We start from the raw sequence: 25,936 nt of genomic DNA, 5'->3' as shown, positions 1-25,936 counted from the left end.
AACTTAGGATAAAACTGTTTTCCTGACATCTAGTTTCTGCCAAGACTTCTCCTTCTCATAAACCATAGTAGGGTAGAAGTACTAATTCCTTGGAAGAATTGAATTCTGTATTCACGTTGGGATAAAATCCAAGGGTCCTATTTTCCCAACAGAAGATGCAAGTAACTTCCACTGAAGTAAATTAAATGTGTACTGATTCCTGGAAATGTACATATCATTGTCTTGTCATTGTATCTTATGGAACAGTGATGTTCAACCAACTGCAAGAGCAAAGCATACTTGAGCAAAGAGAATCATAAAGGGCAGTTTGGACAGTCAGAAGATCAAGTAAAACTGAGCTGATCAGCTCAAATTGATACAATTAGGGGGATTAACAACAAAAATTAAGCTTCCAAGAAGAGTATACAAAAAAGCTTTTGAAGGCTTTTATACTTAGTCTTTCAGCAATGTTTCACATGGGGATCTTTGCTTAACTTTGCTGGTCTTAAACAGAAAAGGAAAATATTCAACCTGTAGACCTTAGCAGAAGCAGTATTGAGGGCCCATTTGAATCATGTAAAATTATCAGCTTGATAATTGATCTGAGATCAATCAGGCATGTCTTATGGCAGAAAAACAAACATCTCCAAATCTTAGTATACTCTGGCATTGTAGATGATTTTCTAGAAACAAAGCTATTGTCTATTATGTAATCAGAATAATCTTGCTTTTTTTCCCCCCCACTGTCTCTCTTTCAACAACCATGCAGCCATCTTGAGAAAGAGTAGGTTCTGATGGAGTACTAGGTCTTCCATGAGTAGATTTAATCTGTCAGTCATCCTGAACAGCTTTACCACAAAAAGTCCTATTTTCTCAGAGAGCCTTATCTTTAAGCAAGTGGAAATCTATTGTTACCCTCGGTCCCTTCTTCCTGGATGAATGAAAAAGCATACAGAAGTTGACATGACCTTTTCAGTGATAACTTGTCCTTAAGAAACTCATCACATTTTCATTTGAATCAAACAAGTCTACCTATGGTTTCTCCTACAGAATAACTATCTGATTTAATAGTGGTCTGTTGGGACATTTCCCTTACATTATAGTCCTCCTTAACCAGTCTACTATGTTGGTCTTCCCTTACATGTGTACTGCCCTTATGGATGAATTTTATTTCTGCCTATTTAATTAAAAAACTTGCCACTTTCAGCAGAGAAATGCTCTAAGGCCAGATCCTCAAAGCTATTTAGGGTCTTAATTCCCATTGAATTCAACAGAAGTTAGGAGTCTAAATACCTTGATGATCTAGGGCCAAATGCTTCCTACTGGACAATATATTCGGTGTTGTATGTGAATGGACTTAGGAAATAGGCACTTGCTAACTTCTGGACATCTCTTTCAATGAGCTTCCTCACCCTATAGGAATGCACTGGCTGAGCTAATGATCCTTGCTTCGATCTACAACAGAACTCTTTAGAATACTCCCCTTATATATTTCCAAGAGATCAAATAGATGACCTGTTATATAATAGCAACAGTTTATGAAAGGCCCAAGAAATTATCGATAGCCCCATGATGATCACTCCCAGAAGCCTTATGAAAAGGTCAAATCAAGGCTCTAGGAGGCTGACTGGTCTTGTAGATTCCTTCAGTTATTCTTTCCATTGATAGGAAGGCCCTTCCTCTCCCAGATATGTATCAATATTCCAAGCTAAAAGTATGGGTTAGGGTTAAGGAGCTTTTTTCCAAATTAACAACAAATACTGGAGATGTTTTCTCTGATCTTTGCTAGGGGACCAATAAGTGTCTGCTAAGATTATGGACTGATTGAGATGAGGGAAACAGACTGTAGGGTGACTGGAGGGGTGTTAATGGACCACTTCACCTTGAACAGTACCTTGAAATATGTGCTACTTATGCTAAACAATCTGTTCCACCTTACATTTAGGAGTGACAGTCTGAGTATGTTTCCCAGACCTGAAGAAGAGCTGCTTAAGCTTGAATGTTTGTCTTTCACCAATCAAAGTTGGTCCAATAAAATATTACCTCACCCACCTTGTCTCTCAAATTTTCATCAGGAATTTGTACCTCTTCATTCTTCTGTTGAGCCTTCCACTTTTTGTTTGTGCACATGTGAAATTCCAAAGAGTATGACCACCCCCAGAATTTCTTGTTCTTGTGCCCGCCATCAAAGATTTCAAAAAGTGTTTTACAAGGGTGGGAAAAGAAACTGGAGATTCCAGGAACTTCATTCTTGGAGTATTAATCATTTCAAAATATTAACGTAAGCTTTCACATCCAATATCTGTTAGTCTGATGTAATTTAATTCACCGTGCAAGTTAATCAGATAGCCCAGCTCCTATAGCTACAGATTGAAAACCAAGGACATCCCAATTAGTCTCTTGTCTTCCTACTGAAGTGGTGAGAAGAGTGCTTAAAACCTTTAGCCACTTCTGTTTTCCAGGTAGCTTGTGGTAATTTGTTTGCCACACTGGCCTATGGGAAGATCTGAGCTAGGTGTATGGTCTGATTACTCCATTTCATGATAGTGAGACATGCTTACCTAAGCTTCATCTAGGTTTTCACCAAAGTTCTGCCTACTATAATATTAGCTCTTGCTAAAAGCCATTTTGTGTGGACATCTGCTTTTCATAGTCACATCAATAAGGAAGTTCCTCAATAACGATTTCTACAAAGCATCTTTGCTCTCAGTCACCTTTTCTCAATTGTCTTCAAAATGGCATTTATGTACTGAGCTCCAAATTTATTTAAAATCACCAGACAAGGTGAGAAGGGCTGTAACTAATCTTGTGGAAGCCACTGAAGTTTAAAAATCTAATGCTGAAGCTTAAAGTTTTGAAAGACCTCTCTACTGTGTCAGTCTAGTCTTTTGGAAGATCCCTGGAGAAGATCAGCATGTCCTTGACCAAAAAAGCAAGTCAGTCTTATCTACGTTAGCTAGAATGTGGTCTAACTTGTTTTTAACAGCTTAATGTTTCAAGGTCAGACTATTAGAGTGCCTGTTAGTGTTCTTTGATTAAAAGGGATTTTCCTTTTATATATGAGCTGGCCGTACAGTATTATTTGCTTTTCAGAGTTCTTTACAGGACCCTCAATGAAATCAATGCCCTCCAAAGGATTTTGTTAAATAATGGGCTTGTATCTCCCTTTTTGCTTTTTAAAAACTGCATACTGAAGCAGTATACTGAAAGGCACTCCCTCCACTCAGTGTTGTTTTTCTTGCTTTAAAAATAAATAAATAAAAATCTTAGAAATGACGTAAGTATCAAGCCTGGTCTTGCTAAAGGATATGAGGGAGGCCTCAAAATGTTTATTGTGAGCTCTAAAGCAGTAACTTAAAAGGGCAGTCACTGAATTTTAATGGGAATTAACAAAAAACAAAGTTTAAAATACACTAAAAATATCCCTTCCTCTGTCACTTAAAGAACTTGCACTCTTAGGTCTTGTGATGTCACTATTTCTCCAGTCACCAGCCTTTAAATATAGACAGTGCTGAATATTCTGTTAAAAGAGAAAAAAAAAAGAAAAAGAAAATATATACATACTTTAAAATAGATGGGGGCGCGAGGGAAGAGGAGAAATTTTCAGGCATTTCTTGTACACTGTAAGGACGGAAAAAGACAAGTCCTATTTTGCTCAGAGGTCAGGATTAACCATTATTGTGCACGCGAACACACATTTTAAAAACCAAAACCAAAAAAAACCCAAACCCACCCAACCCAACCCTCTCCTCAAAACAGTCTATCCTGAGACTGCTCTTGGTCTAGTCAATAAAATTACTTTCCCCAGTAAAGAAGGTGGAAAAGACTGTTAGAGATTAAGATGTTTCTGACCAATTTTAAATTCTGGATTCTCTCCCCACCCCCAGAAGAAGATTGCGGGGGCGGGGGGAGGAAACACAAGGAAGAGAACATACAGAGAAGGAAGATTAGAATGGAGAACGCAGCAGCGAGACTGCTCTACTAGTCATGAGCATCTTATTTGATTTGGATTTCAAAGTAGCCTGTGGCTAATCCAAGCTTTCCATAGGCTGTAGGGAAGGAGACTACTTAAATAAAACTACACTCAAAGATGGTCTCAATCTATGTAAGTACTTCATAAGGCAAACTACTAATGCATTCTGGTCTCTAGATTATTACAAGAGTGCTTGCTTACCATATTATTGGTGGCTTGAGTCATCTGTGTTGGGATGTTGCCTGTTAAGGGGCCTTATCTATCTGGATTTCCACATGTCTATGAGATTTGGAGTAAGGACAGCTTTGTGGTTTCTCTGAAGATAGCTCTCTGCTGGGTCTTCCTCTTTCTAATGGAAAAGGCTTGTATAACCTGTAAAGAGGGCAACTGAAACCCACATGCTGGGCATCTTAGATTTCTTTGGCTTTGCAGAGATTGTCCTTGTTTGTGTGTGTTTCCAACAGCCACAGTATAGCTACATAACTCATTACTGGAGCAGCTGACAGAAAAATGCTTCACTGTCTGAATGCCCGTCCCTCCCCCCAAAAGTAATGTTCAAATCTGAATAAAAATCAATATAATTTTTTGTTTCTATAGGTAGTTGCTAGTGCCTCTCAAAAATTAGCACATTCTATTGAAGGTGGCCAAGGGGGTAGGGAAGAAAGGGGAAAGATATAGAAAGTTCTACATGAATAGGCCAAAAGGCAGGAAAATACTGTCCAGAGAGGACTGGCAGAACTGTTGGCAGTAAAATGAAGGGCCAAATCATTTTCGTACTGCTCTCCTAACTGGCAACTGTTTCAGCTGACTGCTTACAGCACAAAGGAGGACACAGTCCTCCAGTGAAGGCTGGCAGATAGGCTTTAGCAAAAAAAAGAGAGGGAGCATGCTTGCTGTTTTTATATTTGGAAAAGAGGAAGTTTGCCTTAAAATTAAAATGACTCAATTTTTTTTGGGGGGGGGGGCGGGGAGGATAATTCAGCTTTTGGTTAACAAGTATAGCATTTCACTCAAAATAAACTGAGAGACAGTTAGAGTTAAAACTATATATATATGAAGACAAAGCCACTTCAGAAATACATTATAGCTGTCTAGAGCTAGAGGAAATGTAAACTACAAAAGAGAATTTTTCTCTATACCATAACTGAAAAGAGGCCTGGAGTGAGGGAAAGTGTTTAGGTCCTTTAGCTTTTCTCTGACAGTAGGGCTGAATTTAAAAACAAACAAAAATCAAAAACTACAACTACCACCATGGCGCTCTAACACTTTAGAGCAGGGATCCCTAAGTCTATCATAGCATGGACTACCTTCCCTCCCATTTTGTATTAACAAGCATTACTGTGGAAGCTATAATAATTGATTACCCATGAAAAAGTAATAGGAAATTAAATACAGTAACTCCTCAATTAAAGTCGTCCTGGTTAACTTTGTTTCGTTGCTGATCAGTTAGAGAACATGCTCATTTAAAGTTGCGCAATGCTCCCTTACAACATTGTTTGGCAGCCACCTGCTTTGTCCACTGCTTGCAGAAAGAGCATCCAGTTGCAGCTAGCTGGTGTAGGCTTGGAACCAAGGTGGACCAGCAGCCCCCCCCCCCCCCCAATCAGCTCCCTGCGCAGCAGCCACCCATCAGGCTATCAATTGCCAGCAGTTCAGCTGTCCCTCCCCCCACTGCCATGTGCTGCTCCTACCCTCTGCCTTGGAGCTGCTCCCCGGAGCCTTCTGCTTACTGGGGGGGGGGGGGGGGGGGGAGGGGGAAGGAGGGAGAGAAGGGGGCTATTGTCAGGGTGTCCCCCTCCCTCCTGCTCTCCACTTACCCCATGTCCATAGAGCAGGGGGGCAATGACAGGGCTCAGGACACAGGGAGCTTGCTGGCAGCAGCTGCTGGTTCAACTTGCTGATCTACTTAAAAAGGCAATGTACTTAGAGTGGGGTCAGCATACTTAAAGGAGTAATGCGCATCTCTTTTACACACAGGGTGTCTCAGTCTGCCATGCTGTCTCCCCTCTCTCTATTTGTGCTGTCTTGTAGAGTGTGAGGCTACATTAACAACGTGTTAACCCTTGAGGGCTCAGTAGAGTGCTAGTTCATCATTTAGCAGTAAGGCATTCCCTGGGAAATATCCCACCCTCTGATTTCACCCCCTCAACCACGCTTCACAATCATCATTGTTTGTTTAAAACTTAAACTGTGTGTGTGTGTGTGTGTGTGTGTCTTTTATCTGGTGAAAAACATTTCCCTGGAACCTAACCCCTCCCATTTACATTAATTCTTATGGGGAAATTGGATTCACTTAACATTGTTTCGCTTAAAGTTGCATTTTTCAGGAACTACAATGTTAAGTGAGGTGTTACTGTATAGCTGTCTTTAAATCTATTTGATTTTTTAAAAAGGACAAGACATTTCACAATGTCCTCTAGCAAGTATTTCTCTCTGCTGGAAACGAGCCACCAGCACCACAGAGCAGTTTAGAAAGTGCTGTGTTTTGTTTATCAAGTCTCACTTGTCCTGTTTTCACTGAGGAAGCCTTGAAAAACTAGCAATCTGGAGTAGGATTGTGTAGCCCTGAACAGAAGCAACAGAGACACAGAATCTCTTGCTAGGCTAGCTTCTCTCTAAAGTTAAAAATAAGTCTCAAAAGAAAAAAAAAAAAAAGTTCAGCAATTTATCTTCTCCCCACCACTAATTTCCTTGTTTCAATCTCTTGAAACATCATAATCTCAGGAGTTCTAGTACTTAAGAACGAACAGAAAGTCACAACCAGAAAATGTCAATACAAAAAACCAGCAGGGGAGGGTTTACAAGGTCTCTTTTACAGTCTTTTTTAAATACATGCTAAAACAGCACAAACATCTACATGCTTCCCATGGATCACTTCAAAATATGTTCTCAAGAAAGAAATGGTGGAGCAGGCAGCATAAGTGTTAAACTATTATTCCTTTTAATCTAAACAGCCTAACATCTCGTATGTTATATCCACAACTGAGTAGTATTCATAAAATTATAGCTCACATTTAATTTTCTATTAATGAGGACGCGACAATTTTAATAGTTGGTCTTTAAGTCATGTACTCTTTTCTTTGGATTTCAATCAAAGAACTATTCTTCAATACAATTCATAGACTGCAGTACAGCATATTTATATATTGCAATTCTCTACAATCAAAGTCAAATATTTTAGCTTCAGATGGCAAATGTATACCAACAGTCTCTGGAGTACAGAATCACCTCATTGCCTTTTATTATGTGAAGTAATTTTTTGTTTAAAATATCTTCACTGTTGCTACACTCACCAGATGTATTCATTAAAATAATAGGAACATGAATATATGATTTAAGAGAGCACTACACTGGAGAGAAGATCCAGGAAGGAGGGATGGTTTGCAAGAATGACAGAAGAAAATTCAGAGTTACAACTACCAATTATGCTTGGGTATAATTCTAAATATAGTGCCTAAATATATAATTCAAGTATGTTAATGGTCTGTTTTAAGATAGAATTTTAACCTTCGATGCTAACAGTACAATTACAGGTTTGTTTTTTTTAAGTTAGTAGTGATCTCTTCATTTTCCCAGTGGGTGCACTATGTGTCGTAGAGGCTTACAGGTTACAAGATTCCACTTTGGGAATTAATATTCTGTGCTGAAAGAACGCCCCCTCCTCAAAATGTAAAGCGTTCACACAACATTATATTTGTCTACGCACTCTTACAAAGTCCCTCTCTCACACATGCTGAGCTTTAAATAATTGAACATTTTTCCTTTCATTTGCCTTTATTGCCCAGGTCCCAACTATAGCAGTATAGTATGTCAGAAAGCAGCAAAGAATCAAGTACATTTTTATTTACAAGCAAAAATACACCTCGCGTTTAATGCATTTCTAGATTTGACACACAATATATACCAACAGACTGTGACAACATGAAAAAGGCAGGAAACTCAGAGTTCAGGGAATCTTGGCCGTAAATGTGATTTTGCTGGCTTGCCAATCTGCCAACTTTTAAAGTTTGGAAGCTTGGTTTAGAGAAACCTTCACTGGAGAATAGGAAACCAGTATTAAACAAGAGACTTTATATTTATATATCCGAATCCTTCCTGGTTGGAAGACATTTCTTAGGCTAAATTTATTTGAACACACAGGACTTACATCTTTTTAAAAATATCTCCATATGCTCAATAACCCCTCTTCAAAGTTTTAAGGTCTCAGGTTTTTAATCCTTTCTAGACAACTTAAAGTTGTAGTACGAACCTATGATCCAACTGGAGCATATATTCAAGAGATATTCTTATTATCAAGACCTCTTTCAAAATCCGTATACATATCTGCCTGTCTGGGAATTATGGTAAACCTTAATACTGTCAAACTAAAGAGCTTGTTGCATCACATTTAGATTACCCTAGAAAAGTCTATTAGATGAGAAGTTAGATACCAACCACATGTGGTGGATCTCATTTTTTTCTTGAAAAGTTCAGTGTTCTAGTTTTCTTTCTGAACTTTGCTGGTAAAAAGTTTGCCATACTCCTCCTCCATTTGTTTAGTATGAAATACAATTCCCAGTAACTCCATAGATTTGGAAAACATTCCCCCTCTCAATTATTCAAATCTAACCTTCCACTTACTTACAGTGTGTATTTAATAATGAAGTCATGTCTCCTTCTTGAAATTTATATTGGAGTGTTGTTGAAGAAAAGGTGATTCTTACCTTAATATTTTTCTTTGTGATTAAAAGAAATTTGAGTCACATTTCTGCCTGTATTTTCCTACAGTTTTTTTAAAAAGCAATATTTATGATTACTAGAACTAAAGAGCTTGTATCTTTTCTGAATTTAATAAATGTATGCTTTGGACAGCACTTTGTATATAGTCAGTTTCAATCTTTTGCATTTGATCAGTCATACTTCCTGCTTTGTGCATTAGCACGGCACATCACTCACCCCCCCTTTTTTTTTGGGGGGGGGGGAAAACAGGAGGAATGGAAGAGGAGAAGAGCAGACCTGCAAGAGGATATCTACAAGCAATACTGCAGCAAATCTACTGGCATTTGTGTTTGGAGCCAGAAGTTTCATCTCCTCCCAGGAGATGTACATGGAGCTGAGGAGCACAAAAGGTTGAAGTGGCGGTAAAGGGGTGTGTGGCTCAAGGAACCTCCTTCACTCCCCAGGCCTCTGCACAGGACTAGGGAAGACTGAAGGTGGCTTAAAAGGAGTGGCTTCTTTACTTCCTGGGACTCCTCAAGGAAGCAGCTTTACTTCAATGCTGCTAAAGATACCAGCAGGCAGGAGCAACACAGGGTGATGATGGCGGGGGACAGAGAAGATGGGAAGAAATAAGGGACGGCCCCAAGAAGAATGTTCTCTGGCTCAACCACTCTACCTGTTGAAGACACAGTATCAGCAGAGAAAGTCTCATCCTTTCCCCCATCCCCAACACACACCCATTAAAAAAAAAAACCCCAAAGTTTGAAAATTGAATTGAATTTTTTCCTTAGAAAATACTTACAGGGTGCCCCATCAGAAACTTAATTTGACTTAAAGCACCAATTGTCACTTTATATTTTTTCCTCAGTATTAAATTTTACTACATGATTATGGAGTCTTAGTTTCTGTCAATAACGGATATAAAAGGACAGGGCTAGATCATTTCAAAAGCTTCAGAATTTCTTTATGAAATTAAAATTGAGCTTGAACATTCCTCAGAGTAATCAGTTTTTTAAGATCCACAAATTAACCAGATGATATATGCTAATGAGAGAGAAGGACAGGCTTAGATAATGTAGTGATGGACTTCATGTTGATCCACTGGATTGTGTAATACCAGCTAATTTTGTGACCTCTCTCCAGTAGATGAATCTTTTGAATCAATTTAACAAGAATAATTTCCCAGTCCTGAGCTCTATACTTCCATCAGACAGTTTCCTTCCTTAGCAAACTTATCACGTCTAGTCCTGGTCTGGTAAAGACCAGGCATATCTCAAAAGTAGCACCTACCTGTTATTCGTGGGGTGTTGCGAAGATGGGGCTTTACACAAAGTTTCTCGAAAACATCCATTCCTCAGTATAATGCATCTATGACCCAAGAATGGCGCTCTTGGGAAGATACTTGGAAGTATGCATCAGATTTATACCGCTTACGTATTGGAAGTACTGACCCAATGACAACAATTTTGGTTAAAAAACCCCACATGAAGTCTCTAAACAAATCACTTGCCTTGGAAATCAATTCATCATGATTGGCTAGGTGGGCTCTGCAGTGGATACAGCTGTAGGTTCGGTGACAGTTTGGCAGGTAAGCCTGGAACGTTTTTGATTTTGTCATTTTTACCATCTCTGCTGGTGGCTCCTCACTCAGCTCAGGGCTGGAACTTGAAGAATTACAACTTTGCTGAACTCGCTGACAAAAAAAACACTGGAAAATGCAAGCAAAAGCCGTTGTTGTTCTGTAGTGTGTGTGGCACTTTCCACACAGATGCCACAAGAGAAACAATCACAACCTGCAAGTAAACAGAGAAAACTTTTTAAAAGCTAGGAATAGCTTATAAATATATTCAACTATTCTCTTGGATTTCAGAACTTTAACCTCCATCTCTGCTTCAAAAAACTCCAAAACCCACTAACACAATGGACACCTTTGTTTAGCAGTCTCAGCAGAAAGGCAAAGTACTAAAAGGGATGGAGATTGAACTAGCTTTTCAACAACTTTGGTAGACACTAAAATAAGAAGTGGAAATAGTGTGGGAAACCTGTACTTGCTAAACTCATAAACCCAAACTAAACTCCAGAACATACAGGCATGGGGAGTTGTGTCTATTTTTTCAACTTCCAGGGCATTTCACAAGCACTGAACTTGAAGTCAAATGTGATGCATATACACACACAATAAAATCCTGACCAAAAATTTGCACTATTTTGAGATCAGACTATTCCTCAGCTACAAAGTTAGAGCCTTTTAGACCAGTCTTCTGTCCACCAAGACTAATCAGTTCTTTCAGCCATTCATTTTCCCCCTTACTCCACCAAAATAATCTCAATATCTAACAAATTTCAGTAGTGGAGAACAGATTCTACAACCTACACATAAATATTAAGAATTCTGTTTTCTATGTTCAAAATGCTGTACACATTCTTGATCCTCAGATCTCCTTAGAGGAAATAACGTATTACATACACTGTGACGTTTTATATACATATACAAAAAAATGAAGGCTACACTTTTCTATCATCTTCTACCTTGAAAATAAAATTTGCATCTGCAAGCTACAGACCTGTTTACTAAAACATTACTTAATATATTACGTGACTCAAAGCAACTGAACAATTCAAGCATGAAGACTACTAATTCAGTGATGCTGTACAAAAGATTATCTATTATGCCACCAATCATTATGCGGCTGGTACAATGGATCAATACCAGAAGTATTGAAATGAAAGTGCCAATATAATAGTTCACTGTACTTCTGGTCTTTTCTATTAGTTTTATGAAAAGTGAGAATAAAGAGCACATGTACGGTTTACTAGCTATATAATATGAGAGTAAAAAAAAAAAAAAAAGTCTACTCTTTCCTGTTAACAACAAAGCAGTAGCCTAAGTGTAGCTGGAAACTAAAATTGATTTGTTCATCTGTGGTTGATGAACCAAAAAAACCCCAACAAAAAGTTTAATCAGCCCATCACTAGCTGCTGTATGGAAGAAATAATCAATCACCACCTAAAACTCCAACTATTTTTGTATAGGTCTAAATGAAATTGGTTTGACAAAACAATGAAACAAATGATATCAAGCATAAACCATATGTGAGACCACCATGATAATGTGTTTTCCATTTAAAGCCACCCACCCACCCTTACATAACTTTGCATTTTATTTTCCAACTGCTTTAGTCAACGGTTGGAAGAGGCATCACCTGAAATAGTGTTAACACTTCAAAATGCAGAAAGGTGGTTTACTTCTCATATTGCCACAAAATGTAAGTTTACACTCCTGAATTACATGTATTCCACTGATTGCTTCAAGGAAGCAATTTATAAGTAAATTATCACAAATCAGACTGTCTTGAGAAACAACCATATGAACATATAATGCCTGCTTCAGGAGGCACAAAGACCACATGCATCAGCTCTTTTTTAATTTTGACCTCAAACTAAAAAAAGGATGGGTGCATATTTTATAAAATTAAAGGACTTCAGATAATTCTATTTGTATAGTACATAATTAACTGTAAGGAAACAGTCCTCAAAAAAAACTTAGAGGGATGTCTACATTTTTTTTTTTAAATGGGAACATGTTGCAAATAAGGGCATATCCACTGTTCATAACAAGGCCTACCTGTTTTTCCCCCAAGCGTTTTTAAGGGTGGACAGGAGTGCAGAAAAATGAGGTTTGAAGAATGGAAAGGATCTGGCAGGTAACTCATTTCACAGTTTTTGAATGTTGGCCTAATATGCATGGATTTTAGAGTGAACATGCATCCAGAGCCCAAGATGGTACATTTGAAATACAACTAGACAAATAAGGCATGGATAAACACCAATATTGTAGACCTAACCCCAATGTAAAATGTTTTACTAAAAACCTATTAAGTTGTCATAAATTTTTATATTTCCTTTCCCCATCTTTGCCAGTGACAAGGATTTGTGTCAAAAAATTCTTTAATGTAGGCCACTACTCCTGTCAGTTTCAATACATGATTAATTACAATGCACATCACTATGGCATCATTATATTCTCTTGGCATAGACATCCTGAAATATCATTGCATTTTAAGATCTAACGACAGTATTAGAAGTATATTTATAGAAAGCTACTACGGATAAGTGCAATGTATGTGCAAAGAAAGAAACCATCCCTCAAAAACCCATCAGGGCTTGAAAAATCCACTTTCCCAGGAAGGGGCGACGGGATCAAGCCAATTTCTGCAGATTTCATTTTTAAAGGTAACCTGCAAATGGAGGGCAGGGGGCTTCTGCGCTCTTATTTCTCTATGACCTCTTAAGAAGCCCTGAAAGTTGTCCATATCCCTGCCCCCTCAGATTTGGAGACTTTAGGCCTAATCCAAAATCACTGTCTGGGCTTTTTACCAGGTCCCAGATCTCTAAGACTAAACAGGATCTGAGTTTCTAAAGTAAAAAACACACACAGAGATTGTAGGGCTTTGATCAGGCCTCTTAGGATGATGACTGAAAAACTAGTGTAATAATGACATTACAAGAGGTAATACATTGAAAGTTAACCAATTTAAAATATTCCTTCTACTCTAAAGTCAGATTGTTTAAAAAACTCTAGTTTTAGTTTCATGCCTTTTAAATTCAAGTGATGGAAACTGAGTAAAGGAAGCTTTTTGTTAGAGACTTGACATTTTTACCCCTTCAGTTAAAACGTGTTGCCCTGAAACATTCCCAAGACCTCCTTTGGCAAAACCATATTCTCATCTCCAAGAGGAGAGACCCCACAGGTTTTTTGCACCTCATAAAGTAGTCCTTCATATGTTGCTTTAAAAAAAATGGAAGGCATGCTTCCAAACCTGTACTAAGTCAATGCAATTTTCTCTTCCTCAGATAACAAGCACTACTGCCTATAACTGTGCCAAGAAGGAAAAAACCAAACATGTCTAGGGTCAGTTTCCAGAGCGGCTTCCCACAGGTCTCTAAACTGCAGTTATTGTCAAGAACCATGACAATTGCATATTATTGCTACTTACACCACAGATATGTAGCCAAGACCATGATCCGCAGGTTGCCCTGAAAATCTGAATTTACACAGAATTCTGAAGTAAAAAAATTAGAAGTTTTACACAGATTCCAAACTGTGCAATTCAAGACACCAGCCTCTATGTGCCCTTCCCTCCAGCAATATGGGTCTAGGGAAGGAATAGCAGGAACTTCTGATGGAAAGGCTTGCCACTTGCAGACTGGCCTCTAGAAAGCAGGAGCTGCAGCAATGCATTTTCACAGTTACTGGACAGCAGTGATGTCATCAGATCTGCACTTTCAGTCCCTTCTGACAGGCTGTTTGCCTTCTCCTCCTTCCAACTCCTCCCTCACTGTGTCTCTGTTAACAGCCCTATTTCCCCTGCCATCCTTCTCTCTCTCTCCATAACACCATACTCTCCTCCTCTTCATATCCACCCTCGAGAGTGTTGTTGATCTATTTTCCTCACCCACTCTCCCTCACTCTAACACAAAGTAACAAAGGCACGTAAACTATCCTGATACAGCCTGAACCCTCCCCCTTCCCCCAACAATTTATCTGGTCTTGTGGCTTTTAGGCTGTATGCCCTTCCAGACAGGAACGGTCTTCTTGAATGTTAGTACAATTCACAACACAGTGCTCCCCATATCCTGACTGGGGCCTTAGGGCATACATTCAATATGTGATTAATAAAGAATACCATTTGTTTCTGATTTATTTTGGGTTTCCTCATTAAAAAAATTATACACAGCTCATAACTTCAATGTTAGGTGGAATGCATTTTTTTTAAATTGGCAGATTCCTTTTATAAAATTTGTCATAAAAGCACTTTACCAACTCAAGCTATTTTAACTATTGTCAAAAAGGGGACTGAATATTAGATTATAGGCTTACTATTTATATTCCTGAAAGCATTAGCTGACTGACTTTAAGAAAGTTCTGAATTTTACTATCACTAGTTTTCAAAATATAAATCATGTTGGGAAAAGATGGAGCATTAAATAATAACCCTCAGAGCAAAACCTTTTACTTGCTAGTTAAAATAGAAATTGTTTCTCTGATGCCAAGATGCAGGAACCACATGACTTCAGCGTATTTTTTCCCTGTTGAAATAACTCAACACACTCTATTTCACTGTTGTCAAAAAGAAAAAAGCCACTAAATAATGAGAAAATATAAAATTGTATCCATGACACATTATGAAAATTAGAAAACACAGCCCCCAGTCCCAAAACAAGCAAATAATCTAAGAACATATTGGAGTACTTAACCTTTTTTCTTGATTGGAAAGCAAGAGATTACAGAATAACCACAAGCATAATACAAGAAAATAAGTCTGCAAATATGTACAGTCTAACATTCTTTTAAACTACTGCATATATGACTCAGGAAGTACTAGCCTTAAAGATACTTCAAAAGTTAGTTGCTTGTTCTAGGTTACTGATAATTATATACCTCTACCCCGATATAACACGAATTCGAATATAACGTGGTAAAGCAGCGCTCAGGGGGCGGGAGGGGAGGGACTGCGCACTCTGGCGGATCAAACAAGTTCGATATAACACGGTTTCACCTATAACACGGTAAGACTTTTTTGCTCCCAAGGACAGCATAATATTGGGGTAGAGGTGTATTTACAGAATTCATCAGGATCAAAGCTATTCAGCATTTTACCTTCCTCCTGGTTGTATCAAAAGTAGTGATAGAATCCTGGTAGTGTCAAAAGTTACAACTCTTAGATACCATGAATAAACTATGCTTGGTGTTGATCAGCACACACAAACACCATGACAAAATCTAGGAGTCAAACAATCTCAACAGTTTCCAAACATGATGGCATATATCACATTGATTAAAGATAATTCAGTTTAACCTTGGTATTTACATTCTACTGATGCTGCTTCTCGATCCCTCTGTTATTGGAGGCTGACAACGTTTACAATTCTTAAAACATGTTAATTTCTTGAAGAAATTTAGCATTTAAATCTGAACTTACAATTCATATATTTCATCATGTAATTTCAGTTCTGCTGCCATCTAGCAGCATGACATCACTGAATGGGATGTCCAAATTTGGTAGCCAAGTATCAGCCAATCCTAATGAAGTGGGCAGTCCCCAACCATGCTCCCGGATGTGTAAACAAACAGTGAGAGGAAGCATGTTAAAGGAGATGCAGTCTAAGGACAGTACTATTATCCACCAGGTAACGGACATTAGTACTGGAATTTCAGATCTAGGTAACTAAACATTTTAGTCAATCTTGTTTAACAAGGTTAGCAGCTGATCTATAGCTAGTTATTCAAAGCTTTTAACATTTAATAAATATGCCATCTTCATAGCATTTCTCACTGTTATTCCTAACAGCTTATTTTTTGGAGAGGTTACCTTATAGAGTTGCTTATAAAACCATTGACTTCTCTTTCATGCCTGATTTGAAATGGATTTAAGTTTGGCCCCTACATCAGCAACAAGACACCTACAGACTAAAATTCCCAGTCTTTCAGAAATTCATAGCTAAGTTAGATATATCTAAGTCAACCAAAAAAAAATCGGTTTCTTGACAACTTAGTAGTTAATTCAGTTGAATGACTATCTAGGCAGTTTTCCCACCACTCTTAGTAAAATCAACTCGAGTCACACCCGGAATTGTAATGACAAAAATAAAATAAAGCAGAAAAATAGTTAACTCAAGGCTCCTGACTATTTAAGGGGCCTCTCTCCTAACCCATTCAATAAAAAAATGGGGGAAATTAATGTTTTGTCTGGCACCAACAAGCCCGACAGGGTTTTTTGTTTTAAATACACATACACTGTTCATAAACTAAGATTCGATTACACTTTCTTTTTAAAAAAATAAATGCAGGAAAGTCAATTTAAACAGATACGGTTCCATGTTTCCAGCTCAAGCAAACACTCTGCAATATATCATATCGACAACTATTAAATCTCATTCCTGATTTTTAGTAGCCAGCGTATAGACAAATTAAAATAAACACAATTAAGCTGAAAGTTACCTCCACAGATCGATCTTGATTTCCCTACCGGAAAGTTTTAAATAGTAAGCGAGTATTCGTCTGTTCCCATTTCAAGCTCGTTTTGCAAGTGAGTTTTCATCCTCAGTATGAGCGCGCAAAGTTACCTCCGTAAACGGTGCCGCTTTTCGTTTGCAACAGTATCTCCGAGGAGGCTTACAGGACAATGTAACTTTTCACAGAGAAGCTCTGCTCTCCCTGCTACCCAGAGACCGGTCCCTCCAGCCTGCCCGCGCCTCAGCCCCGGGCACTCTTATGCAGCAGCCGCTGGGGGAGGGGGCAGATTTCACAGCTCTGCCTGTAAGGCAGGGGGGATCCTAACCCGTCAGGGCTCTGCAGCCCGGCCAAGTGACCTCCCGCCCCAGCAGCGATCCCCACGGCCCGCACCACAGGACCTCGGAAAGGGCTCGAAGCGTCCCCACTGTTCGCAAACAAAGCCCCGCGGCTGGCGGGCGCCTGCCAGCGGGGTTTGGCCGAGGTAGCCCGCTCCAGCTGGAGGCGAAGAGGTCGCGGACCAGCCCGCTGGGAAGGGGCTACCTGCCCTCTGGTCAGCAATGCAAAGCCTCACAATGCGCCCGGTAACACGGCGGCTGCAGCCGGTCGGGCAGCGCTGCCGTCACTTCCAGGCGCTATAAATAGAGCCCGAGCCCGCCGGGCCAAGCCAGGGAAGTAGCCTCGGCTTCCCGCCTCGCCGACACCGAAAGCCGCCGCGGGTCCTTGAGGTGCGGGCGGGAAACGCCACGGCTGGCTACCGACTGGGGCGGCGGTGGCCAAGCGGGGGAGGGTCCCTCGGGCTGGGGGAGCGGTTGCCTGGATCGCTGCGCGGGCTGAGTACTCACCGGCGGCTCCGCTGCCCAGGCCGGACCCCCGCGGGTTCCGCGCAGCTGTGACCCCCCCTTCCCTCCCTCCGTGGGGGGCTGGCTTGGCACGGGGAAGGAGCAGCCTCCGTCGCGGCTAGCTGGGGCGAGGGGACGGTCTAGTGGCAGTGGCCCCTCATGCCTCGCTCAGGTGGCGGCTCTGCGTGCGCCCGGGGGGGTCCTTCCCCCTCCCCAGGCTCAGGGGCGTCTTCCCCGCGGCGGCTGCAGCGCCCAGGGTCATCAGGGGAGCCGGGGGCCGGGCCCGTGTCTCCTCCCCTCGGGACTGAGAGGCGGCCGAGGCATCCCGGCGTCCGCGCCGCTACGCTCCTTTGTTTTGTTTTCCTCTCCCTGAACCTCGCTGCTGCAGTTAAACCGTCTCCGGAGAACGTTGGCTGCGGCCAATCAGAACGCGCGCGCGTGGGCCCGTAGGGGGAGAGCGTGAGAGCCGGCGCGCTCCACCAGTCAACCCCCGGGAAAGCGCGCGACGCCAAATCCTCCCCCCCCCCTCCTCCTCCTCTTTTGTTGGAGGAGAGCGCGAGACAAGGGAGCGCGTGGTCTAGTCGTTTGCGTCCTTAGTTCCCTGCCTGCGAAGAAGTGGAACGCTGTGGGTGTCCAATGGGAGTAGAGGCCTCGCGCCAGAGCGAGGCTGCTGCGTGCGCGCGGTCTGGTCTGGAGACAGGGATTATAAATAATAGGCGGCGCGTGCGGTGATCTCCGGCGATCGCGAGCCCTGCACGGTGACCCCGCCTCGCTACATTGTTTCCACCCCAGCTGGCGTCGCTGTGCAGCCGGCATCTGCGGCCTGACTCACTTCATTCAGGAGCGGCCGCGGGGTTGGAGGTGCGCGCAGAGACACGCTGCGGCCGCAAGCGCTGCCTGCAAGGGCCGGGCTGGGACTCGGGGCAGACAGAGCCTAGGGCCCCGGGCCATTGCCACTGAGCGCGGCTGGGCACGGGCTCAAGGAGAACGTAACAGCCACAACCCTCCGTCTGCACAGAGAGCTCGCATAAAGGGCCAGTGGTATCAGGCTCGGCTCGCCAGAGGGACGACGGCGACCAGGACCAATGACCGCAGCCCACAGCAGCGGAGCGCGCAGGAGAGCCCGAGGGAGAAGGGGGAATCAGTGAAAGAGGGAGGACACAAGAGCTGCACAACAGGGCCCCCTGCCAAGCGGAGACTCATCCACTGGGAGCCTCTCCTCGACTCCCTACAATACTAATTATTTCCACAAACCCCAAAAATACTCCCCCGCCCCACTTTAACCCTTGTTAAAACCTCCAGAGTCAATACGATGAGGGGTACGTTGGGGATAAGACTAAAGCGGAGCTCCTTGGGGACAGTAACATTCTGCCACTACTAGTGAAAAGTAAAAGGGATCTTAGTCCCCTTCATTTCTCATCTCCCTTAGTGCCTGCCATGGCCTGGCCCCTAAATCATCGTTTCTGCGAGCAGCTCCACCTCACGCCAGCTAACACCTGCACGGTTTCTCACAGGCAGGAGTTTTTTAAGTCCTTCCTTTTCCTGCCTGTTTCTGTTTCTGATTAGTACACACTGTTGTTCAAAAGAGACAAAGGAAAACGATTACATTTCAATAGACATCTAGAGATAAGAAAAAGGCAAGATAATCAGTAGTCCTAATTCTAAAATAGCCACAATAATTATGATACTAATTAAAACATTTTATGTCGAGAAAAATGGGTGAGAAGACAGAAGTTTAATATATAGCATATGACATAGGAAAGAAAAAACATTGACTTACGGTTGATTTTTTTTTTCTCCAAAGCAGTCTGAGGGATTTAGATACACATCTTCCATTAATTTTAATGGAAGATTTGTCTGAAATTCCTTATACTATTTTGAAAGTTTAAACCTATCGCTGTATAATAAACTATGTAAACTTGCTACATCTTTTCTTTTCTTGTTTCTCTGCTCTTTGAGGGTTCTTATTTCCCTCACCTGTTGTCTATGAAAAGATGAGAAATTATTGGGAGAGAGGAGCATATAGCCATTTAGTACTGTAGAGAAATTCTTCCTTAGGAAATGTCTTGCAAAACATCCAAGAAAAGTAGAATGGGTCAAGCTGATATTTTCTGGAAAATTATTTTTAGCTGTAGTTCATTGCCAGTGAACAAGTGACTGTGGTTGACTATGTCAGTGACAGTTTTGTTTCTGAAAAACAATCATTCATTACACAGTTAAAAATAAATATTATGTAAATCTGAGGTGTCCAGAGTCTACTAACTTCTAGAGCAGCTGGGTCTAGCAGACAGGGCAGTGGACTGGAACTTCAGGAGACCTAGGTTCTATTTTCCTGGCTCTGCCACTGATCTGATCCCTGATCACGGACAGATCACGTTGCTTCTTTGTGCCTTAGTGTCTCTATCTGTAAAAATAGATCCTCTTTGTAAAGTGCTTTGGCATCTAGAGCTGGAAAGTGCTCTAAAAGAGGTAGGTATGATTTTTATAATTATTTAATTTTGCCTTTGATCCTCTTTTTCAAGAGACAAAATAAATACCAAGCCTCATTTGCATTGGTTCTGCATTCTAAACTCCTCAGGCCAGCAGGAGTGTACTCAGACCAGAAGGAGCAAGGAGGAGTGCTTCACATAACAAGCTAAGACTGACCAGAATCCCTCATTCTGCTGTTTATGGCTTTAACCCTGAGTCCCAACCTATGTTACATAAATACTTCACAATAGTATTTGCCCCCTCACTTCATTTATTCCTACCAATATTGACTCATTTGTTTCTTAGGACCTCCTACTGACTTCAGTGGGAGGTAAAGGGGGCAGCAGAGTTTACTAATTAGAATAATAGAGTTCACTTTTATAGTTGAACTTGAGATGATGGGTTGTAATCAAATCATGTGAGAGTTGTGGTTAGTGATAGTTCTACATTCCAATATCCAGAAAACTACAGTGTGCATTTTTCCTGTTTGTATATTTCCATCTCCTCAGTGCTGATTTGTGTTATTCTCAGCTAGTTGTAAGTACAATGAAAATTCCATGATAAAAAGTTGAGAAAAACACTAGGAAACAGCCCTTTCTAAACGTTTATGGGGCCTCTACAGTAGATTTTTCCCCCCAAACATTTCCCACTCTTGATACAGTAACTTCAGCTCCATCATTGGTAGCTATGGTACAAGTGCTAGTGTTGACAGGGCACAGATGGCTATTTTTTACTTAAGCATTTTGATGTCTATCCTCTGCCACAGTGCCCCAAACCAAGCACCCTAATCCAGTTGTGAGAGGAGAAAGGTAACAAGATAAAATAGAGGTATATAAATAATGAATGGGACAAAAATGGTAATTTCAATGTGGCTCTTTAATAAGAACAAGACGACAGTTGATTAATTTAAAGGCAGAAAATTTAAGAGATAAAAGGAAATACTTTTTTACACAATGCATAATTAACCCAGATAACTCATTGCCTCTAGATACCATTAGCCAGAATGTAGCAGGATTTTTAAAAAATGGAGAATATGGAGAATAAAAATCGTAAGGTATAAATCCTCATGCTTTAGGTCTAATTGAAACAGTAGAAAGAAATTTACCCCCATGGGATGGTTATTGTAAATGGTCCACTTCGTGTTTCTTGCACTTTACTCTGACATATCTGATACTGGCCCCTGTCGGCCAGATGGATTTAATAGATTTTCTGGTTGTCTTAGTAACCTCAAGATATTGGATGAGATGGACCACTGCTGTGATAGAGTATGGCTGATCTATGTTCATCCACTCAAACTCAACTGCTACTCTGAACTACCCAAAGCCAACTGCCATGGAAAGTTTATATTCCAACATTTGGCCAAAACATCCTGTTGAGTGAAAAAATATCCCTCCTAGTGTACTCCATACATACACATTACTCAGGGGTGAAAGTAACTTACAGGACTCACCAGTACTGCCAGAGTCCTGAGGGGTGTGTGGCCTCATCTGGAAGACATTTAAAGGCCCTGGGGCACCAGCTGTGGCTGGGAGCCCCAGGACCTTTAAATCAACCTGGGGCTCCCAGCTGCAGAGGTGGTTGGGAGCCCCTGGGGCTCAGGGGCAAATTAAAGGGCCCAGGGCTCTGGCCACCGCGGAGCTCTGGACCCTTTAAATCCCGGTGCCAGCCAGCCACTGGAGCTGCAGGGGGGATTTAAAGGGCTTGGGGCTCTCCACAGCCACGGGAGCTCCAAGCCCTTTAAATCCCGTCCACAGCCCAGGCGCCAAGCTGCGGGCGAGATTTAAAGGACTCTGCGGGGAGCCCAGAGCCCTTGAAATCCCCACTGCAGAAGCCAGTGCGGTCCAGCACAGCGTACTGGCTCTTGCCGGTACGCCATACCAGACCATACTGGCTTACTTTCACCTCTGACATTACTCAGCAGCAACCTCTTTGCCTATTAATATTACTTAATACTTATGTTGTGCTTTACCTATTCAAAGCATTGTAGCAGTCTTGAGTTATTAATTCGTTAAACACTTCTCTGTGAGGTAAGAATGTTGCAGACTGGAAAACCAAGAGACAGCAAGTGACTTGTCCAAGATTATGCAGCAAGTAAGTACAACGCTGATCAATAGTTCTAATGCTAAGTATTGAGGGTTTGTTTGTTGAGTTCCATCAGGAGGTGGAAGACACTTCCCCCAGAAAAAATACCAATTGCAATGCATTTCTTGCCTCCATCTCTGCATGTAATTGTCATGATCCGGATGGGAGAACAACTAGTTCACACATGGCTTAATCCTACGCTCATTGAAAGGAGCAGCCTAGCTCCCATTGACTTTGACTGTAGAGGATCACGGGCCATAATTTAAGGACAAGGCACAATATTTTACACATACTTGAGTTAGAATGATAATAATCTAGCACTTACATAGTACCTTTCATTGACAACAAGTACACAGTGTCCCCATTTTGCATCTCATTTGAAATACAACAACTGCAACATTATAACTCCTAATATCCAGCTGATGCATGTTTCCAATACTGACTCACAGGGAAGAATAACACTTACTGAATCACCACTAACTCCTAAACCCTTTTTATATAGCATAAAAAAGCAAAAGCGGGCACAAGCCTAATTTCTTCCCTTTGCAGGTCACCTTTAAAGTTCCTTTGTATCCCTACTCTCCACCATGCATTCAGTTTAAATCCAACTCTTTACAGGTGTTCAAAAATACTTATTAGCTTTGACCCTGCTTAATATGAGACATTTGCCATTACCGCAGTTTGAGGTCGTTGGAGTTCTTTAGAAGATGGGTGTGTTGCACACTGCTCAAGGATTAGAAAATATCAATGGTTCTCCTCTGAATACATAACTGGGTGGCTCTCCTTATGAGAGACAACATGATGGAGAGAATGATATGTCTGTCATCCAATGAGGACAGCACGCAGTCCTGAAGGCAGAACAATGTCTTCATCATTTTAATGCAGGCCCTGTTTCCAGTTGAAAAAAATCTAAATGACAAGGACACCGAGGGTTCCTTTATTTTTGCTGTTTGTTTCCCTAGTAACACATAGACATGCTCCCCTGGTGGATACCCATCCATTCCCCTTTGTTTTAAGATGTGGACAGGTCAAAGATGCACTCAGTTTTTCCCTTCAATGGTAGATTAAGGCTTATCCGAATGGACCTGCATTTCTGTACTGATCCATTACTTGGTTGAAAATACTGTGGATTTTCTAATGAGACTTTGGCAATGGACAGGAAATAGTCTGAATAAATGGAAAACAGGGAAGAGACCAAACTAAGAAGTATTAAATTCTATACTAGTTAGATTATGAGTGCTTTAGGACAAGGTCTGTCTCTTGCTATGTTTTTGTACTATGCCTCGCATAATGGGACCCTGATCTTGAGTGGAGACAGTAGGTGCTACTGTCAAAAAACAAAAACAATAAACTTCCCTGGTAATGCTCTAGTTATACCACAGCCACCTATTATCTTTGCTATTATAATATTCAGTGTTTTAATGACAAATATTGATTTCTAGAGTGTGGCAGCTCTTGCCTCTATATTTATCATGGACTCTGCATTGTGAGAGAACTTATTAAAGGTGAATTTAGAGAAGGAGGTCTCTTATTTTTACAGGACTCTAATCAGAGCAGTAGGGTGTGGTTTCCAGCCTTGGAATTCAGTGGGTTCAGGACTTGGAGAGATGCCATACAGTCATTACACTGCAGTGCTGATAACGCTTCAGAAATAGCACTGGTTTGTGATTTATAGCCAAAAGCCTAAAAAGCCCTTCTATAAACAAGAATCATAATAAAAAGAGTGTGGTGAGGAGGAGGTATGCAAAGGAAGTTTAAAGGTGGCATACCAGGGGAAGAGAATTGTGCTTGTATCCTCTGTTGCTTCTTTATGATATATGAAAAAGGCTCAAAAATATTGGGATTTTTAAAAGTTCTACTTTTTTTTTAACTTTACAAATATAAAATTGTCTACCTTGTTTTGGGCAGAGAACTCCTTGGCAGACCAATGAATTGGAGGAAGAGCTTTCTTAGCCCACTGTTGAAAAAGAAGGGAGAGTTTGTTTGAATTTTTAACAAAGAACTTTTCTCCAAATGTTAGTCAATAATTAGTGTTAAATAGATATTAAAGCATCTGCCTAAAAAATCCCATGCTCACTTGCTCAGATTTATGATGCCATAATCTCACTAGCTCATATTGTTCATGGAGTACTTCAACAAAAACAGAGTATACACTAGACCCTTGAGAAGCAATAGGAGGGGAGTCAGTGCACAACAAGCTACATGCATAGTGTTTGTTTCTAAAGTGAGTGTGCAAAACAAAGGGGAACAAGACCAATCGTTTCTTCAGAGTGGTAGTGGTCATGTAGGGAAGGAAGCTAATGAGTTATCAAACTGTTTATTACATCCCAAAGAGAAAATGGCTTTGTATATTCATTGTAAAGCTGTTTATTCTCCCTTGAAGCAGATAAATGATAACATGCATTGAAATGCCATCTCTCACATTTTATTCAGTTGGAAATGTGTGTAAAATAATGTTAAGGGTGACTCAGTAGATCAACATTTTAGCATGTTAGATAGCAATGATTTTTTAACAAGTTCTTCCTCAGTTTGGTGTATCAGGAAGAAATCTTAAAATGCACTGTATAATACTGAATGAAGAATTTACATACCCCAACAAACATAATGGTGCCATTACATATGGGGAATGTGACCAGAAAAAGGGCAAGAGCTTTTTAGAACATAATGCAACAATAAATGTCATTCTAATTTGTCCTGAAAATATGATGGGTTCTCACTGTTATCCTGAAATGGAGTAGTGAGATATTTGCAGAGAAATCCATATGCTGGCTATAAAATTAGCAAATGAATGTTGTAAGGTTACTTTTAAATGGGCACACATACACATCTGCCCTTACACACACTATATATATACTAAAATGCTGCTGAATGTGGACTGAATATTTTGCTTGTCATTGCAATGAAGTGACTATTTGGTAACTTTACTTTTATCTCTGAGGCTATGAAAGTACCAAGAACATATTTTAAACTGTACTTTCTTGATATTCAAATTGACAAATACATGCAAACGTAAAATAATTTTGGCAAAGGAAAACGTCCCACCTAAAGCAAAGAAGTTCACCAGAGTTAACCAGCCCTGTACAAAGAGATGTGTTGACAGCTTAAAGGCTTGTTAGCTATAATTTCTTCCACACATCAACTAATTTGGCTCTTGGATTTGTTTTTGTAGCACTTAAATGTCTGGTTTAACTAGAAGAATCTAGACATTGCACTGACTGATAATGGTAACAACTTATTAGAGCTGAATGTTTGTTATTTACAATGGGATATGACAGCTTCCTGCAATATCTTTGGGAGACCTTGGTGAATTAAATTTAAGTATCTTTGGGGTCCATTGTATTAAATGAATAGTTTATATATTATTGTGGGCTGGCATTGTATGTAACCTCCAAGGGGGGGAAGATGTGACAGATGAGAGACCTGGGGGGTTCAAAGGACTATACTGAACAATGTGGCAGCTAAGAATGGACTTTTGGAACTAAGGGCTTGTCTACACTACTGAGCGGATCAGCAGGCAGCGATCGATCCAGTGGGGGTCGATTTATTGTGTCTAGTAGAGATGCAATAAATCGACCACTGAGTGCTTTCCTGTCAACTCTAGTACTCCACCAGAATGAGGAGCGCAAGCGGAGTTGACGGGAGAGAGTCAGCTGTCAACTTACCGCAGTGAAGACACCGCAGTAAGTAGATCTAACTACATTGACTTCCGCTACGCTATTCACGTAGCTGAAGTTGCATATCTTAGATCGACCCTGTGTGGTTGTGTAGACGAGCCCAAAAAGTGTTAGGTGGCTTTTGTGGGAAATGTCTAGGAGGTGATGAATGAAAACCTAGCCTTTTGAAGCTATACCCTGTGGAATTGGCCTTTGTCTGCTGATC

At 40.8% G+C, this 25,936-nt stretch overlaps 1 protein-coding gene across 3 annotated transcripts in view; it reads right to left on the bottom strand.

Moving 5' to 3' along the window:
* Window positions 1-17,539, bottom strand: part of YPEL1 (yippee like 1) — a 41,597-nt gene extending 24,058 nt beyond the window's left edge. Inside the window, exons 1-2 of one of the 3 annotated variants that reach the window (XM_050924245.1) lie at window positions 17,510-17,539; window positions 10,161-10,443 (exon numbers count right to left, since the gene is read on the bottom strand). In XM_050924245.1, the coding sequence (XP_050780202.1) occupies window positions 10,161-10,277 (117 nt within the window). In that variant the 5' untranslated portion in view covers window positions 10,278-10,443; window positions 17,510-17,539. Of the gene's footprint in view, window positions 1-10,160; window positions 10,444-13,647; window positions 14,984-16,652; window positions 17,047-17,509 lie in introns of those variants that run through there. The other 2 variants (XM_050924244.1, XM_050924246.1) reach the window with 2 other exon arrangements.
* Between the last annotated feature and the right edge of the window lie 8,397 nt (window positions 17,540-25,936).

Source organism: Gopherus flavomarginatus, chromosome 15 (assembly GCF_025201925.1).
Source record: "Gopherus flavomarginatus isolate rGopFla2 chromosome 15, rGopFla2.mat.asm, whole genome shotgun sequence".
In the NCBI taxonomy this organism is placed as follows: Eukaryota; Metazoa; Chordata; order Testudines; family Testudinidae; genus Gopherus; species Gopherus flavomarginatus.
This window is presented reverse-complemented; position numbering and strand designations above follow the sequence as displayed.